Source organism: Camarhynchus parvulus, chromosome 4A, assembly GCF_901933205.1.
Source record: "Camarhynchus parvulus chromosome 4A, STF_HiC, whole genome shotgun sequence".
Taxonomy (NCBI): Eukaryota; Metazoa; Chordata; class Aves; order Passeriformes; family Thraupidae; genus Camarhynchus; species Camarhynchus parvulus.
Window position 1 is genome coordinate 3,572,501 of NC_044600.1, and position 19,853 is coordinate 3,592,353.

At 40.6% G+C, this 19,853-nt stretch overlaps 1 protein-coding gene across 2 annotated transcripts in view; it reads right to left on the reverse strand.

Annotated features, from left to right (window-relative positions):
• The window catches only part of KLHL4 (kelch like family member 4), a 75,241-nt gene that overhangs the window by 28,455 nt on the left and 26,933 nt on the right, over positions 1-19,853 (reverse strand). Inside the window, exon 1 of one of the 2 annotated variants that reach the window (XM_030967887.1) lies at positions 9,013-10,122. The exons of the other annotated variant lie outside the window; for it this stretch is intronic. Within the exon in view, the coding sequence (XP_030823747.1) occupies positions 9,013-9,434 (422 nt within the window). The 5' untranslated portion in view covers positions 9,435-10,122. Of the gene's footprint in view, positions 1-9,012; positions 10,123-19,853 lie in introns of those variants that run through there. 2 annotated transcript variants of the gene reach the window in all.

A 19,853-nucleotide genomic window follows, 5' to 3' on the forward strand; every position in this document is an offset into this window, starting at 1 on the left:
TAGCAACTCAAACCATATGTAATAGCTTAAAATAGCTTTTCTCCAACTCCTAGGATTTCTTAGTGGTTTGCTCGCAATTTCCATTTAAATCAAGGTATATTTGCCCTGTTCAAAAAGGTTCTTCATTTTCCCAAATTCTATTAAAATGAACAGGGTTTGAAAATGCTCATTTCTTGTCAGAATGTCTCTTTTTCTCTTGACTTGTAGCTTATCAGGTAAACTGAAGTATGGCAGAGGGTGGCAGTTTCTCAAATTTGTTGCCTTTGTTTGCTGTTCAAAACATTTTATTGGAATATATTGGTGTCTAATATTATTATAATGAGAAATCCCAGCAGGCTTTGATTTCTGTGATGTCAGTATAATGAGAAGAGGAACTGTGCAACTCTGAACTATAATGGATCTATCATAGTGTACATGAATTCCACTTGGCTTTACAAAGCTGTGTGCAGGCAAATCTGGATGTTTGAAAATCCCGCTCAGTTCCTGTTGTGTCCCCAGGAAAATGCTCTTTTACACGAGGGAACTGTGATACCAAGAGCCTGGGTAATTGCTCTGAGGTAATAAAAGAAGCAGGCAACAAATCTGAGACATGATCCATATCTTGATTTTCAGATCCTAGTCATGAAGCTAAAAATTTAGGCTGAGAGCACTTGAATTTCATTAAATCAAATGTTAATATCCAGGTAAGAATTCTAGATTTGTGTCCCAAGGTTTTCAAAATATGGACAACAAAACTGAAGGAAGGACCAGGTATCAGCCATTGCTTTCCTTTCCTCTAAAAATGTTTCTTTGGCCTAAATGGAGGATGTGGTGAGGCAAACTTTTTATCTATGATTTAAAACAGCATGAGAATACAGTGCCTATTACCTGACAAAACACTTTGAAACTGCATTCATTTAGATACTCTAGCATATACTTAAACCTGAAATGAAGGCAGGATGTTCCTTTGAATACTTTTAGTTCTCCTCTTGTTCCCTGGGAGCAGCAGACAGGCTTTAGTGAAATATCCTGATTTGTCACATAGGATGGAAACAGTTACTACAATGATATCAAAGATGTTTTAAGCTAAGAATTCTTGGATGGGCAGAATTTTTGTAAAGGGACAGGCTCTCTGGTCTTGTTCGAGCTACTTTAATTTGCTGTGAATTGAGGTTTCGCTGCTGAGCATTTGTTTGCAAAAGGAGGGAAGGAGTTGGTCTGGGAGCAGATTTGGTGCCACAGCAGGGTGGGAATTTCCAGCGCTGGTGTTTGTGTTGATGGAGCCACTGAGGGGGAATCTGATGTCACAGAGGTTAAATTTGGTTCTAACTTTGTTTTAGAGATTATTTTCTTTATGTTTATAGCCCATATTTCAGCTCTTTCTGTGAATCCCAACAGTACTCCAGCTTCATTTTTTAATTCTTTCACCCTGCACACCAACAGGTGCACAACAAGTAAGCCACAGTCTTATTTAATTGCCTGATGTAATAATTCTCTAAATACATTAGGGAATTCTTTTATTCTAGCAGAAGGAAAGGAGCTAAACCAAACTGGTCTAGTTCAGTTGGGCAAATTTAGCTGCTTGATTACAGCAAATAAATCCCTTTATTTTTTAAATGTGTAGGATTTTAGTAGTTTTCCTCAGTACAATGTTCCAAAGTAAACAATTCAGCCACAAACCAAGGGTGAAAATAAATAGTTTCTTTCCGTTAGGGTCCTGTCTGGCTCTAACTTTGAAACCAAGCAAAACCTTCTCCCCCTTTTCCCAGAATGTCTCACCAACCATCTCATTTCTTGTTGATCTTTCAGTTGCATAATCTCAGTGGGTCTGTAAAAACTGCTCTGCGTTGGGCACATGTGTTTAATCATCTCCTTAACTTTTTCTGGAGACATTAAGAAGTGATTTTAAGAACAGTAATAACTCTTTAAAAAGTCATTTAACAGCTGTCTTTGCTGAGAGCAAGCTCTGTGGAGTGAAAATGAGAAGATAATTGAATCATAAAAAAATTGTTTTGAAATGACTGGAATTGTCCTAGATTGTTAAATTACTATTAAATGGCATTTTTTTTCCCTTGCCTGTAATAATTCATCTTTGAAAGCTAGGCTTGTTAAATGTAGGTCTGTAAAATAGTGTGTGTTTTCTAGTAAGTCAGATTATTTCTCATTATAGACTTCTTGGTGGGTAGACAGGGTTAGACTTGATGACATCCAGAGCTCCTTTTTAGTTTAAATTCTCCCATGAGTCTATTTATCTAGCTATGAAAAAAAAATAATTTTGAATAAATATCCAGTCCTTCCACAGGGTGAATATAAAATTAAATTCAAAATGCAATTCTTCTCATTCCTTTCATCTTTTATAACTGTTTCAACCCCCTTCAATACCCCATTTTTTTACTTTCAAGTTCTTCAGAAGATGTCATAATAGAAGGTGAGAGTAGGAATACATCCCAGGGATGCCTTTGAGACATTGTGATTCTAATTTCTGTACCCAGAGCTCTTGTATGAGGTCACAGCATTTGTTTAGTCACAATTAATTCATTGGTCACTGTTCAGTGCATTTGCTCTTGGCCTCAAAGGCCTGTTCCTCTTTGTGAATTATCAACTGCTGGGAAAAAAAAAAAAAAGGTGATTTTCTTCTTAAAACTTAATCCTGCATCAGATACCCCTTCCTGTAACGTTATAATTTTCCACGCTTAGCAAACATCAGATATCAAATTTTCTTGCTTACCCCCAGTTACCCTATTCCAACCAGTTGTGAGTGAATTTCCATAAAATGTCACTTCTGACCCCTCTCAAATCAGCTACAAACATCTTAAACAATCCAGGTTATATTTTGACCTTTAGCTAAAGATCATTGTTAGAAAATTGGTTTTTGCTTGTCCTTAAGGTAACAAGGGAGCATTTTGTTTGTCCATTGCAGGCTTGCAGAAAATCATCTTTTCAAAACATGCTGCTGAAATTGATATTAAAGTGTTATAAATGCTATGGAAACTGAAAAATTCTCCACAAGACACAAACATAATTTCTTTTCCTTGTTGCTACTTCTTGCCAAATTATACAGCGTAAAATTCATATAATTATTATTTCTAAGCACTTAGAAACTTAAGTCAACAAGGATTTGCCAAGAATAACATGTCAAAGTAAACTGAAGTGCCTCATTAACAGCTTTTACTTGAAATTATGGAGAACAGAAAAGAAATAGTTGTCATGTATACCTTGAACATAAGAGTATTATTTTTCAGTGGTTTATATCAGACAGTGCAGAGTTCAGCCTCCAGGACTGTCTGGAGTTACCCATTTTGGAACAAGGGTGAAACTGGTTTGAAATCATGCTATTAAATTATCAATGGCAAATGGCATTAAATTATCAATGGCATTAAATTATCACTGACAAATAGGAAGGTAAATCAAACTGGGTTCCTAAGGAACTTAGCACTGAAGCTCCTCTATATCTTCTTATAAATGTTCTAAAATAATTGAAAAAATGAAGGGAAATCTTTGATATTATATATTACAATTGGAGATCAAGCTGAGAAGAGCTGCATGTATGGTGGGGTATTGAATCAGAACTGAATATTAAATCACTAAATCAGGGTTTTAAAATCAGAACTGAATCCCAGCTCAGCCAGTTGGAGACATTATCTGATAAACACAAGATGGAATTTATTTGTGCAAAGTGCTGGTTTTGGGAACAAATAACTGCAAAAATGTACAGATGGTTTGGGAACAGGTCCCTGGTACAGAGGCAGGAGCTCCACATGAATCACAAGGCAGGCATGAGCAACAGCACCACATTGTTGATAAGAGAAAAACAACTACTGAGGACATTCAACCAGATTTGAGTCAGGATGGCACAGAAGGAATCCAGCTCTTCACTGGAACTGCCAGATCCAACAGGAGCACATCCAGCTCTGCCCCCTGAGCTGCGAGTCCAGACAGACCTGCTGGACAGGCAATGGAATATCAGAGCTGTCAGGGGAGGGATTCTGGGACCAGGCTGCACAGGCTGCAGCTCTTTAGACTTGCAGCAATTTTCAAACATAAGCTAAGGGTGTCAAGAAGGAAAGTGGTGTGGCAATAAAAAGAATATGAATATATATATTGTACAATGTGTGTGTATATATATATATATATATATATATATATATATATATATATACACACACACAGGTGTGTATATATGTATGTATATATATATATATACACGTATGTATATATATATATATATATATATATATATATATGGCATTAATGAGCTTAATTTGTACTGTAGACAAGCAAGGAAGCACCTAAACCTAGTTGGTCCAGCTTTCTGACTTGAAATGCTGTCTGACTACATGTCTAGCATTCTTTATCATGCTTCTAAAATACTTACTTGTTAAACTTAAATTTTTTTGGAAGTTTTTTCAAAATGCTGGAGGTTCAGTGAAAATAAAATTGGAGAAATTCTGTTTTAAAAATAAGGACTGTCATGATGTGAGATTAGGAATTGTTATTTCTAAACTTTTTACCCTGGGCATCAGAGATTGTTCATGGAACTGAATTCTTACCACGACAGGGAAGCAGTGTGGGGATGTTCCCTCCTTTGTCACCTTCTCTGCCCAGAACACCACTTGCAGTGCCAAAAGCCCTCTCAATCTGGTTTGACCAGTGGTTTCACAGGATAATCCATATCTTCCATTTTCACCAGGAAAATTATCACCTGTTTTTCTTTATTTTATTCTTTATTTCACACTGGAATGGGAGCCAAGGCTGTCATCTGCTACTGAAGGTAAAAGCAAAACTCAAGGGAAAACCCTCAGATAGGGGACAGCATCTAAAATAGTCACGTACATGTGTGTGTGTTTATGTGTGTGTCAGAGACAGTGAAGAAAATAATCTGATAGTTATTTCCATATGTCTGCCAGAACCAAAAAATGTGAATTTTCATGTCTTGAGATGAACTATCAAAATAGCTGTACATCAAAAATAGCCACTACAGAAAAGGATTGCCTTTGGGCGGAGGCACCTCCCAAGTATCTGTTTCCATGTGCATCAATAATGACTGTTTGGATTACAGCATCAAAAGATACTATTAGAATTAATTAGAAATATAGTTTGTCTCATGTGGGAAATTAGAAAACATTTGTCCTAGAATTTGTCCCAAGCTAGAGTTTGTCAGCAATTTTTCAGCCACATAATTAGAAAAAAAGATGCAGAAGAGAAAAATGGTGAATGGATGCTACATTTACTATTGAAATCCAAGTGCCTTTGGGCAACTAGGAAATACTTAAGCAGCACACAAGGTCTGCAACAGCACACTTGTGGAGTCACAAACCTGGCAGGCATGCAGGAAGGGATGTGGTAATGTGGGAGAATGTTAATATATGCTGGGCACAGTGCTCACATGGAGAAGTCAATATCTGTAAGCTTAGAAATTATTAAGATAAGTAATTTAAGTAATTAAATATAAAAATTCTTCTTTTTAGGAAGTTTCAGTGCTGTGTGTGCACACATGGGTCCATGGGGAGCACACAAAGTTTTTGTTGACTGTCAAGATCTAACAACAACCAAATCCTCCCAGTGTGTGCTGCTGTGTCTGTGCCGCACCAGTTTCTTTGAAAGGAATGGAAATTTCCTGTTTCCTGCTCCCCCTGGCAGAGGAGCCTGAACCTCACAAGGTTCCAGCAGGACAGGTCAGAGATGTCCTGAACAGCTCAAGCGCTCAGCTCCCCCAGCCCTGCCTGCTGAACCACCCCCAGGTGATTCCCCATGGGCTCCTACAGAGCTCACTCACTCCAGCTCCTCTTTAAGCCAAACCTGAAATCTCTGGAGGTGTTTTCCCTTCCTTGGCATGGCCATAGCCCACAGGTTTAGCTTGCTGATCACCCCAGTAACATCAGAAAATGCTGCACTGGGAAATGGACTCCACAAATGAAATAACTTGGTGGCTGTGCAGACTATAGCTGGTTTCTCACTTTTTCTCCCAGGCAGAGGTCCCAGCCCTCATTCAAGGAGCAGATGGGTGAGAATCAGATGAGGTCAGTAAATTAAGGTTGTGTGCTGTTTATCTTTTTGCCAAACTACAGATGTAACTTCCATAAGGGTCTCAGAGCAGGTCAAGGCCCATCATTTTAGATGCTCCTGTTTGAGCAGGTTCCCTGAGCAGCACTGGACCAAGCAGTCCCCAGGATGCTGAGAAACTTTCCTTACACTTGTGCCAATAAACCATTTATTTATGGCCCAAAATGTATTGGTTGACCACACATTAACTGGTTATGATTAGGACAAAACTAATGAGTGTTAATCACTGGAGCCTCATTTACTTTGTCACTTATCATGGGATATAATTCAGGAGTAAACCCATGGAACAGAAGGGTTTCTTAAATCTTGCACTATTTAATTTGGGGACAGGAATACCAAAATGGATTGAAGAAAGCAGAAATAAGACTATTGATGATCGTGTATGGAACAGTTGGTTGGTCCTTTATTATTTAACTTTCCTCCTCAGTAACCAACCCTTATTTCATCAAACCCCAGCACTGACAGCTTTCAGTCCTGAGGTTTGAGAGAAAGAAAGCTCAAATTTTTCTCAAGAAATTCAGAATATTGTTTTTGCATTTCCAAAGTTTCCCATGGGAAGCATTAAACTCTTAGTAGAAACTGCTTTTATATTCTGCTAAGGGTTGAGGTATTGGCCAGATTCTCTCTCCTCTCCTACTATTTTGGGTGTCCATGTGACACTCAGCAGAGTCCTGCTTTAGATCCACCTAAAAATGGGACTTCTCCAGGCAGAGGAAAACCCACTGGTTGAGAGAGAGCTGCTTTGAAGGTACAGAGCTTTTGTGGTCTGAAAGGCAAATTTGTCCTTGGTGTCCTCAGGTGTGGCTGTGCAATTTGATCAATTGACATTTGAAATCCTGCACAGCTCCTGCTGTGGTGGCTCTGGCAGTGTGTGGGCTCATGGGATCCTGCAGAACCCTGATTTTTGTGTGTGAATCACCAGCAGAGCCCATTGATAACCATTGATTGGGACTATCTGGAACTTCTAAAGGAAAAGGAGACCTGGAACGATGTAAAGGCATGATTTCAAAGATGAGACATTGTTTTGGAGAGATGAAAATATATTCAGATATTGATATCTACATCCTAGATTTAGGTAGATGTAGGTATAAGGTTGCTTCTCCTTATTTCTTATCAGTATCTCATTTCTACCCAGCCAATTAATGTATTAATTAATGTGTGGCCTGGACTGGATGCTGTAGGGGAAGGGAACAGAGCTTTACTTAATGATTTCTGTTGGTACATATTTAAAGAATTTGAGCTATGTTCTCCTTAATGGTCAGTTTTATTTTCTTGAAATAAATTTAGAGACTATAAATATAGATTCATAGCCATGAATCACTTCATAAAAACCAATTACCAATTCAACTTTTTAAGATGTATGTTAAAATAGATTTTAATCTACAACATGCAATGATGGTTTTTACTGAAATCTTAGAGAAACCCACTTATTTGACTATAACAATATATGATCTATGCAGTTCCAAAACTACCCTAAAAGCTGCAACTTCAAACAGCTCAAGAGCAGAACTTGGAATGGATATGAAGGTACAAAACTTCAGGAGGTCTTAGCAGAAACTTTATATATAGCTGGAGAAAATGCCACATCTTATTTTAGAAGGCAGTGGTTTATTACCTCCCAAACTGAACTGATTAGGGGTTTTTTTTACCTCCTTCTTCACATGGTGTAGAATCTTATTTGGATGAACAAGTGTTCCTTACTTTCTTCAAATTAAATCAATTTTCCCTCTAAGGTGTGTCTAAAATCAACTCCCTTTTTTTTTCAGGAAATTTGTAGTATCATTTGAAATGTTGTATTAAGGGTCTGCTGCTTCCCCATTCCAAACCAACACCCTTGCAAATACTCAGAACTCCCACAGTCCTTCCTCAGGGCTTTTATTCTGTCTCTATGACTTTATCTGGTACCTATTGACTACTGGGACTGGTTTCCAAGAGACATTTTGGAATGCAGTTTTTGCTGTTCCATCTGCAGATGTTCCCCACAGCAGATGCACAACTTGAAAAATAATAACTGCTAAAAATATGCAAGCTGTCAGCTTGGTTTTTACTGAGAGAACTGTAACTTCAAGTGAGATAAATTTGTACCTAAATGCAGTGTAATACATTTAAATTATGTCCAAAGACTGATAGCAATCTCAGCAAACAGTGCAAACAATCGTCATAAATGTTTGATTTGAGTCCAAGGTGGGGAAAGGTGGGGTAAAAATGTTGCTGGATAAGCTAAAAATACTGACATGAGTTTTGAAAAAGAAAACATAAAAAAACCTTAATTAAATAAGTGGTATTGACATTGTATTCTGTGTTATTCACAACTTAAAAAATAGCTCTTCCTTTATGCTTACACCTTTAAGTTCTCATAGCTGTAATGTTTTTTCACCTGACCTTGCAGAAAAGATTTGTCTTAGCCTACTAAATAAGCTGTGAAAGTACTGGGATTTCAAACAAACCTTTAAAAAAGCAATGATCCTTCCTTTACACTTAGTTCAAGGTTAATTCTACTTGCCAGGAAGACAGTAAAAGAAAATCAGTGAGAAATTTGAGTGATGAATGGCAACCACAGATCCCATACACCTCCAGCAGCTCCCATTTGTCAAAGTTGCACCCATTGATAAAGTCAGAATGAGGGCAGGATGTCAGGAGGCTCCTTTTTTCATTGCACTCACACATAACAAATCAAGAGAAGAAATTGATATGCTGTGAATGTTGATAGAGCAAATTTGACAAACTGGCAGATTGTATGCATATGGAAGAGTTATGGAATGATGTACCTTAAGCAAAGATCACAATTTCATGACAATGTTTCTGTTCATTTTTCTGATGCAGAAGTGCTCCTTCTCCTCTGAGTGTGGGTGTGCACAGACACAAAGTGAGATTAATGCAGTAAGGAACTCTAGCTGAAAACAAAGACACTTTTAGGGCATAACTCAGAAACAAGTCTGCCTTTCCAAGTGCAGACTTTAAAACTCCTACCTCTCTGCAGATTCATCTGCATTTTGTTCCGTGATCATCTGCAGCTCCTGCGTGGTTTTACTTGACTCCTCTTTGCCAGAGTTTTCCTGGGCGCTGCTTTTGCTGCTGTCCTCGCTGGAGCGCAGCTGCTCGATGAGGCTCTGCTGGTGCCAGCTGCGGATGGAGCGGTGGTGCCCCGGCGTCGGGCCCGGCACGGGGGCCAGGATGTTGTGGTGCACGGGGCTGCTGTTCTTCTTCAGCCCATTTCTGTCCCGAGAGTGGCTCTTCAGCCTGCTCTGCACCGGGGTGCCCCTGTGCTCGTACCCTTCCTGCTGGTGGCAGCCCCCGGAGCCGGCGGAGCCCTGCGAGGGGTGGCTGAACCACCTCCAGCGGAGCCTCAGGATCTGCTTCACATCAAACTCCTTCTTTCCAGACACTGACATGGCTTTTTTCCAGAGAGGGAAAAAAAAAAAAAAAAGACAAAAGCCTATTCTTTCAGGAAGGAAATGGATTCTTTGTTATCTCTTCTGTTTCAACTCCTCTTCTTAAGGAAAGGCAACAGCAGAACAAACACCGGCAGCTCTGTGCCTCTGTCTCCTGATGAATGCACCGCGAGCCTCGCAGGCGATGCTGAGCTGCTGTTAGCTGTATAGGTGGGAATCCATACTGACAGGATGATGAGGTCAGACCTTAAACAAGTAAATCAGCTTAGCACAGGAAAGCAGCAACCATAACACTCCCCAGCTGCCAGGCTTACACACTCGCAGCTCCACAGCGCGGCTCCCCATATATAACCCAGCCTCACATGATCCTCAGGGAGCCCGAGCTGCGACTTAAGATGCAGGGGAGCACGCACAAATAAAGTGACAAGACTTTCTGTCTATCTCAGGGCGTTCTCCATCGAGCCTGCTAATTAGCGATGCTGCTTTTCACTGGAGATTTACAGAGGATGCTTCCAGGCGGCTTTTTGGTGGCGATTCGCTGCGAAACTCTCCCCGCAGCTCCCGCGGCTCCTTAAGGGGCTGCGTTTGTTTGTCTGGCTGTGTAAAATTCCTACCAATGGCCTCGGTGTGGTAGCACTTACCTAAAGGAGAGGCAGCCTTTGGATGCATGCTGCAGGACTGGCTGTGTCTTCTCACCTACCCATGGGTTTCTCCATATAATTGCAGGGCGAGGAGAGGAGAGGGAGGGAGCTCCGGAAAATCGGAGATGTGCTCCCTGAATGACTGGATCTGTGGCAAGCACAGTTTCCTGGCTAAGTGCCTGTGTAAACAGCCTTTCCCATCCTGCTCTTGATTTCTCACGGACAGTGAAACACTCGTGGAGTTGTTTTTTTTCTGAAAACACCTTTCTTTTCTTGCTTTTGGTAGCGTGCGCCGTAACGCGCTTTCAGCAGATTTAACAGGGGAGAGGTTTTCATTCCCATCCCTTGGTTACCAGGCAGGGCTGTGAGAACTGTCTCCTGTGTGGTTTGAAATAATGTACACAGAATGTTTTCATGTGCAAATTGAAAAGAAACGAACGGACTGGATTTTTTTTAATGTTATATTCTCCCAGGTTGGCTACTGATGGTCTATCCAACTGTAGGCAGGGTGCAGAAATAGCAAAAGCTGTAACACAAAGTCAGAAGAGCATGATTCAGAGAGGACCCCTCTCTAACATGCCTCTCCTCTCAGAGCTTCTGACATTAATTTCATTTTTCTCAGTTTTTTCTGTGAGTTTTTCTTCTTTTTTTTAACAAAATTCTACAATGGGACATTGAACATTCAAATAAAATCTGCTCTTTATTCTTTTGGACTTCATATAATACAAGCAAGGAAATGTGAAGTAGAGTTTAAAAACCTAAAGAAGAAGAAAAAGCAAAATGAGAGGATAAAACTAAGGAATTTGCAGTTTTTATGCTGGGCTCTGCTGCTGCTGTCCTATTCATGGTATTCAAGCAAAGGACGTGCAGCATCATGGGCTGGATGCATGTGAGAGAAATTACAGGATGAGTGAAGAACTCATCAAAATAATTGAAAGATCTTTTCCATCTGGATCCATAGAGGGAAAGACTTTGTACAAAAGAAAACCTGTGTGAAAGGCTTGGCCATAAAAGGCAGAAAGGAAGGAGCTGAGGGAAGGTTTGACAGACGTAGCCAATGCATATTTGTTGCTATAGAGAACATTGAGGCTGAGCTGTTGCAATTAAATGTACATTAACAAGATTTCCTTTGAGATGTTCTAGGAATAGAGAGAAGCTAGAAAACTTATTCAACTTCTGATAAGTTACATTAAGAAGAAGGTGTGTAAAGGCCTTAAAGTGCATTTAGTAAGGGGGTTCAATTCAAGCTTGTTGAGGATGTGAGCTAATAAAGAAGCTGCAACCAAACTTCAGGGACATTAAAAGATTTCTAGACAGTGAGAGGATCAGTGAAAAGGCTGGGCATTGAACAGAAGAGATTGTTGTATATCCAGAAGTCAGTTTAAGATGTTTTCACACTTTATTGATGACCTTTTACAGCAAACTAAGCCTTTCTGAAGACCCAAGTGTTTCAGGTATTTTTTTCTTGCATTACACATATATAATATTCAATATAATGTTTCTTGACTTCTCAGTTTCAGCCTGCACACCTAAGGATGTTTTTCTTTTCAATTTCACACAAGTAATGAGACCCAGTGGTATCTCTATATATTCCTGAGGATTGCCTACATGGAAATTTGACATCTATTTTAGGGAGGGAGTCTCTATATAACAAGTTAATGAAATAATTTATGATGAAATCTTGTAGAGGTGGACAGAGAACACGGTTTCTTGCCACTCTTTAATCAGGTCATTGAGCTATCTCAGCAGCTCTGTCAGGTCCTCTTAGCAACAGCTCTGATACATTTAATCCATATTTTTCCACCATGTCACAAAGCTTCTGTCGGTTTTCTTCCCTTAAATCTCTTTTGCTGAAGTCATCCTTTGCTCTGAGATATCATCAAAAGCATATTCCTTGCATTTTACAGGGGAATGTACAAGCAGCACTTCTGCTTGTGAATTACTCCTGTTCCTGCTAACTCAGTACAGGTTTTAGCAGATGCAGTGAATTTAGCTAAAATTAAAATCGTCAAACTGGACATTTGCTGAAGAGACCACCTTGCTCAGAAAGTCAGCTTGAGTCAGCACAGGATATGTTTCACATGGGGCATAAGGAGATTATTTTTCTACAGAGTTTTTTGTGTTCTGGCTAAAATTTCAGCGTGCTGTACCAGGTCAATATAAGTGATTTGATAACCCAAAATTTCAGGCCTGAAATTATTGGAAGTGTGGCATATATATGTATAACCCTGGAGGAGCTTTATGCCATGTACCTGCTTTTCATCATTTTCATTTATCTTCTGGTGAGAAAATTAGTTCTCTTCAACTTGAATGCAATGTGTGATTTTTCTGCATCTCTCACATACTTTTAAGTGTATCTCTGATTGGGTTCAACCTTCTAAATTAGAAAAGAGACACGATATAAGACTTTTCTGTTATTACTTTCCCTTATTTAACGCCTTTGGTCTCATTTAGATGAAAAACCATGTAACAGCATTATTCTTTCCCCTCATGGCTGGAAATCTCCAAAGAACAGGATTTTCTAGGACCACAGCAGGTCCAGCCAGGGCCACCAAGAGGGTCAGGCAGGTGGAGCATATGATGGATGAGGGGAGGCAGCTGCAGCAGGGTTTGTTCAGCCTTATGAAGAAAAGGCTCAGGGGCATTTTCGTGCTGCCTGCAGGTACCTGGAGGGAGAGCAGAGGCAGAATCAGGCTGTGCCAGAGGAGCCAGGGACAGCACTGGGGACAGCAGGCCCCTGTTGGGCCGTGGCAGAAGCTGAGGAGATGGCAGAAAAACTTTCTACCTGTGAGGGTGAGCAGGGAGGTGGGAGGAGGCTGCCAAGAGAGGCTGTGGCATCTCCTCCCTCTGGGAAAGTGAGACCCACTGAGGGTGGGCAGGTCCTGGCACAGGTGCCCAGAGGAGCTGTGGCTGCCCTGCATCCCTGGCAGTGCCCAAGGCCAGGCTGGACAGGGCTTGGAGCAACCTGGGACAGTGGAAAGTGTCCCTGCCATGGCAGGGGTGGCTCTGGATGGGCTTTAAGGTCCCTCCATCCGAAGCAGTGTGGGACCCTGTGATCCCACACAAGTGTCACTGCTCCAGCTGGGCCTGCTCTGAGTGGCAGATCAGCCTGGATGAGCTCCAGAGGTCCCTCCCGAGCTGTTCTGTGCCTGTGTGACGTGCCAGGGACTCTTTGATGTCTTTATCTTGCGGCTGTGGTGCAGCCAAGTACAATTCCTGTGGCTGTCAGCTGTGAGGAACAAATCCATCTCCAGAAATGTGCCCTGCAGTGCTGCAGCACAGCATCCCTGCCTGCAGGGCTGAGCGAGGCCAGCTGCTCATCCCTGGGGAGGCTTGCCAGGACTTGGAGGAAAAAGAACTTTTTGTCCACAAAAAAACCTCCATCCCATCCAATCCATACAGGATTTGGAGAAAGGTCTTTGCTCCCATTAGGAAAACACATTAAATTTGATGGTAGACTGGCCCCCAGCAGGAAACTGGGAATGATTTGAAAAACCCTGTGAAAACATATAGAACTTGCAGATAATTTGAATGATATGTATTAAGAGCCTAAATAGGGTTTTGTAATCATTTTAAGATTACATCTGTCAATACCTGAGGCACCACTTGGTTTAGGAAATGATAAAAGCACTTTGGTCATAATATCCCCTATATGAAGATATTGTTAATTTTGTTACAAATCATGTTTTAAATCGGCTTCAAAAATTACTTTTAGCTACAGCTGCCTCCCAAGTTTGTCTGTCACCAAAGCACTTAACAGAAAGGAGTTTTGTAATGATTTCAAAATGTCTGAATTTTTCAGTTAATAACTCGGTAATTCCTTTGAAAATTGAAGCAATAGGAATATATCCATACAGTTGTGTAATGTTTATTCTTTTCTCAATAGAGACACAGAAAATTATTATTTTTTCTTCTTCTTTTTGCCCTGAGCTTGGTAGCACAGTATGGAGAGCCTGTTAGAAAAATATCTCTCTGATCCAACAAACCTAGACAAGAGTAATAAAAAGAGGAATCATCCACCTTTCTTGTAAAATAATCCCAGAAAAATACCACTTGTGGAGTCTGAAGGAAGCCAGGAGTATTGCAAGGACTAGGTTAGTAGCAAGAGCTGATAAAGTAGTTCTTTGCTGGATATGAAACAGACCATAAAAATTTGAATTTTCTTTTAAATTCAAGGATATCTTTGGAGCAGAGTTCTTCAATGCCAGGTAACTGAGTCAAATAGGGAAAAATCTGCATAGGCTGAATGAGACAATCAAAAAGCACAAACATATGTTTTCTCATATTATTGAAGATATTTTTTGTGTATTATGATATTACATTATTTAGAAAGTCAAGTTAATTACTCATATCAATACTGTTTACAGAGTTTGCATTGGTGGGAACAGCACAATAAGATTCACATGTGCACAGATTGTTGATCACTAAATCAAACCCTATTTAAAAACTCTTCCCTGTGTGCCCAAGCTGTGCTCCCCAGGGTCTGCACACTGTGTGCTCAGCACTTCCACTGCAGATCAGGCCAGACACAGAGAACAAGAAGTTGAATATTTTTATGACCCTGTTTTGAAAAATAATGCTCAAAAGAACTCCCATTAGTCCATCCTTTGTGCAAGAGATAGGCCAGGAAACATCTGCATAGCACAGCAGCAGCACTCAGGAGTCAGAGCTGAGGGGAAGGGAACAGGACAAAACCCAAAACAAATAGCTCTATTTAAAATCTGCAGGAAAGATCCTGCTTTCTTTTCAAAGAAAACTTTCAATGCCACAGACTGATCAGTTTAAGGCAATGGCTTCCCATGCTGCCCATAAAGGAGGCAGGAGAGATGATCCACTTTAGGGAAGGTGTTGACACATTTAAACACAATTGCTTCCTCAAATAACTGGGAACTAGCCTACAGATTGCAACCCACCCACAAAGCCCTGCGCCAAAATTGGATAAAAATCACAGCATTCCCACAAGATCCAAGGAAAAAGCATGTGAGACATGAGCCTGGTATGAGTAAGTCTGACTAAGATCTTGACAAACAGTGGCAGTGCTGTCACCCTCAAAATGGCACCAGAATATTGGAGTGGAATAAGAAATAGCAAATATCCAGAAGGGACTCCCATGGACAAGGGCTTGAAAGTGATGCCATTAATGCAGCAAAAATAAAACTCAAACTCATGACTTGAAACTTGTCACAGATCAAGAACAAGATATAAAAGAATGGAAAAATGTGGATTGATGCAAAGATGTATAAAAAATATTTGGACTGAGTTTTATTGCTGTGAACTCTCTTCAGTTTCTCAACATCTTTCTTGTGCTGGTGGGGCAGGGTTGTGCAAACCTGGCAGTATTTATTAAAGGTGACTGCTGCTTACCTAGTAACCACTAGTAAATTACCAGTAACTACCAGTAAGTAGTAGAGTTGTAGCTGCAACTTGCATTTATTCCATGAAATAGATGGATCAAGCAAGCATATGATGGCTTATATTCCACAAATGTAAAAGGATCACAGTGGCCAGGTTCTTGCAGAAAATACTGGGATTTTCTGCACACTCAGTGCTAACAACAACCCCTATTTAACCCCCAGTGATTACTGTTGGATATGAAGGAGTATGGAAAGGATCTGGCATACCTTCAACAAAGGCCAGTGTGTGGATTTGACACTTGTCAGTACAGCTCTGTATCATTTGCCATCTGAAAGCCCTGGCAGAACAAGGACTTATGCCCAAGGTCAGTCCTCTCTGGGAAGTTTTTTTAATGTGACTCTTGTTCATTCTCTCTTAAAAAGTAATAAATGGCACCTTTAATTGCAGGAGAGGGGAAACCTGGAGGCAGCTGTATTTCTGTGCACTGTAGAATGTAATGGTTCTTAGGAGTATTTAGGTTTTAATCCCACAAATGTGTTCTGAGGCTCATGAAAGGTGCTGTGTGTCAATAAAGCCTCTTAAAATATGTAGTCCTGCATCTCCCCTGAATCCCTGGCTTCAGGGCTTGGAGAGATCTTCAATTATTCCTGGGAAATGAGCACCTGGGGCAGGTGTTGGAGAGGTCTGAGACAATTGTTTGGTGCCTTTCTCCTGAATGGCTTCTCTGAGGCGCAGACATTGATTGGAACTCAGGCACGCAGCCCAGCTCCCACCAGCTGGGATTTTGTCTCTGCAAGGGTGCAAAGAGGAATTCTGGAGCAGCAGCTGCTTTGCCTTTGCAGCAACAAGGGAACAGTGACATTTCTTACAAGTCGAGGCTCTTACTGCTGGGGTTTGTAACATAATAATCCATCAACCTTCACTTTCCCTCCCAGCTGTCATCGCTTTTCCTACCAATTTTCCCAGAGGTTTATCTCTCCTTTGTGATTCCATAAGAATGCAGGGGACAGAACAATTTTTAAAATCGTATGTTCAAAAGCATCATAGCCAAAGTTCATCTGGAAAAAGTGCTGTGAACCAATATCCTTGTCAGCAACCTGTCTCCAGCATCCTGACACCACTGCTTTGCTCATGTCCCCTGTAAAAGCACACAATAACTCAATTTTTACTTTGACAAAAAGCCATACAGATCCACATCACAATATTATTGTTGTTCAGCCTGGCTCTGGCTGCTGTCAGCTGCCAAAACACCTTGAGGCTGCACTTTCACTGTGTGATACTGGCCTGGAATATAAAAATACAGAACTACATTTAAAGCACTCAAGTCCTATCCTTCTCATGCAAAAAATAATCTTTGGTTCTTTCACGTTTGCAGTTTTTAGAGCAGAGAGACTCAGCATTTCTATTTTGGTGTGTAAGGAATTTTTAGTGTTTTCGTATTTTCTGGGGGAAGAAAGAGATGTACATGTAAGTACTGTACCATAAGGGGAAATCTAGGAATTGATAGGAAAATAGAATATGTTTTCTCTTCATATCTAATTATTAATAATAAAATGGTACTGAACAACATAGTGATTATATTTGCAAGTGATAGCAAATTTCAAGGAGAGAAGGATGGCATGAAACCTCTGAAAAACAGATTACTGAATCTAACATACAACTTTCTGAGACAAAGCCTATTAATGACAGATTCCCAAAGGGCTAGGGATACACAGCTTGCTGAAGAGAAACAAAAGGACAGAAACCAGCACATTAAATCTGACTATTTAGCATAAATGGCTGAAAAATCCACTTATGGCCTAGGACAGGGGTGTGATTGAGAATATCACCTCTTTTTTAGTGTCGATTATGCTGGTTTAATTTTCTTCAGAACTTCACCAACAATCTTTGATACAGCTCCTTATCTCTTTATCTTGCACCTGAGTTTTGCTGCGGTTTGTGGCACCCCAAACCCCAGCGATGTGAGAGGAGCTCCTGTAGGGGTGACAGAGTTTCAGTGTTAAAAGCTGCAGCCAAAAGCTTTAAGTCCATTTTCAGTTTCCCAGCTCAGTTTGGGGTGTTTGAGTGGGGTGCAGCTGCTCACTCCTGCATGGCTGCAAGGGGGAACTCTCCAGCCCTGGGATGGGCAGCAGGAATTTCTGGTGCTTGGTGTTAATGTCAAGTGGCACCGTTTCCTGAAAGGTCCTCTGGTGATGTGCAGAAATCAATGCCGGACAGAAACCCCCATCACTGCTGGGTGCTTGTGCTCTGATGAGGTCTGGCAAAGGAAAGTGGCTCTTTTCTCTTTGATTAAGGAAAATACTTGCAGCTGCATACATTAAGTATAGAAATTCTACAGCAAGGACAGCTCTGCTGTAATAAATTAAATCATATTGCAAATACACTACCAGGAAACTGTTTCAGCAGAAATTAAGGGTAGCAAGCCTCCTGAAATTAAGCTTCTGCTGAAATAAATTGGTAATATCTAGCTAATATAGCTCAGCATATGTCACAAATGAGAGAGATGCTCTTGGCTGATAGTGTCAATTTAAAAGGCTGTTGTCATCAAATCATTTTGAGGTCTCAATTTGCATACCAGGGGTTATAAAGAAATTTAACTTTACTTTAGAACACATATTGAGTTGTTTGGCACAGTTGGATTGACAGTGTGTGGCGTTAATTTCTTAAATTAAGTTACTGCTTTACTGCTGATACACTTGTTAGTGAGTTCCTGATGGTTTACCACTTTCTTGAGCATTCAGGGATATTGGATGCCATCACCATTTTCATGTAAAATACAGTGGTCTTTAAAGAACTAAGCCTGTAACTGTGGTGGTGCTGATGTGGAATTAGTGATTACAGGAAAAATATAACTCCCAAATTCCACTGCTCTAAAATACTCAATTCAGCTAACCATGGGAACATGCAGAAAAGCCTTGGACATGGGATTGCTTTTTAATCACTGCCAGCAGTTGGTTATATTAGTGCTTTATTTCATAATTTTATGTGTGGTGTTAATGAAAATGTTATGGGAGAAAGCAGTGGGAAAAGAAAAGCTATTTGCCTCTCCTTACTTAATAATTGCTTCTTGCTGCTCCATTGAGGTGGTTTTTCCCTCTGAAATTGCTTTCTGTATGCTGGAACACAGCTCATTGTTCTTCTGGCTGACAGTCTAATCATTCTGCCTTGCAGAGCTCTCACTTACACACAGCAAAGGCATTGCTGGATTACCAGGACATCCAGTCCTCTGGAAAATAACACATCTTTTACCTTCAAGAGGAAGCAATACTGAAATTCCAAAAATCTGTGGTGTGATTCACATCATTTATATATCAGGATCTTTAATAACCTCATTTTCACCAGCTTGGTCAAGTCCTAAAGCTTTAGCAAACAAGAGAAGATTATTCTGCCTGGCTTTTAATTCTACTACAGGAACTATATTCTTTCTCACACAATTCCAGTTGCCTTTTCACCTAGCTCAAAAGCAGAGAATCCTCTACCTTAAATATCTTATTTTGGTCAATATTTTGATTAACACTGCACAGAACTTTCAGTGGCACTGCCGGCACGTAGGTGACTCGTTAATCTGGCGGCACAAATCAGCTTTGCAGGACTGAGGGGGCTGAAGCACAAAAAGCTACATGTGTCTGAGGGTTTAATGGCAGAGGTGTCTGAAAAACAAAGTGCAGCACCCTTGCTTGGCTGTCTGAAGAGGAAAAAAAGTGTTTATTTACAACAAATACAGCATTTGAATTCTCAGCATGCAGGAACTAACAGTTTTACTCAGCGCTGCTGTGATTTAAGGAGAGGCTTTGCCTTGTGTCTCCCTTTTCAGGCTGTTTGGGGACATTATTCACCTGTGATGCTGACATATGTCAGCAGTACATAAATGTAAAGGGGGAATGAGACAAAATAAAATGTTTTTACAAGTCTTTACAAATTTTAATGGTGTTCCTCAACCTCAGCCCAGCTCAGGTTTTGTGAATCAGCCCATAACACCCACGGAGGGTTTTGCAGTGCAGGACACATCCCAGCTGAGCCTCTCAGAGGGGGGATGTGGGTTTGAAAGGCACAATAAAGACTTGTCAAACCACTGAGCATGGTTTGTGTGGCACCTGAGAATGCCACCAGGCAAACAGGCTCTGCCTGCTGGGAATGAAATGCCTGAAATGCTGCCTGGGCCCTGCCACAGGGGTTGCAAGGCTCAGGTTTGGAACCCTTTCAGCCCAAGGATTAAAGGAGCACGCTTTGAAAAAGAGAAATGGAAAAGAAGGTTAGAATCTTTTACTTCTTTTGTTTTTGGGGTTTTTTTTCTGTGTTTTTTGGTTTTGTTTTTTTTTTTTTGAGCCTATTTAAATTACTGCAGTGTAAAATGGTGTAAAATGGATCAGAGTTGCCATCTCAATTTTTAATGAGATAATCTGCAAATGGGAAGAGCTTGTGC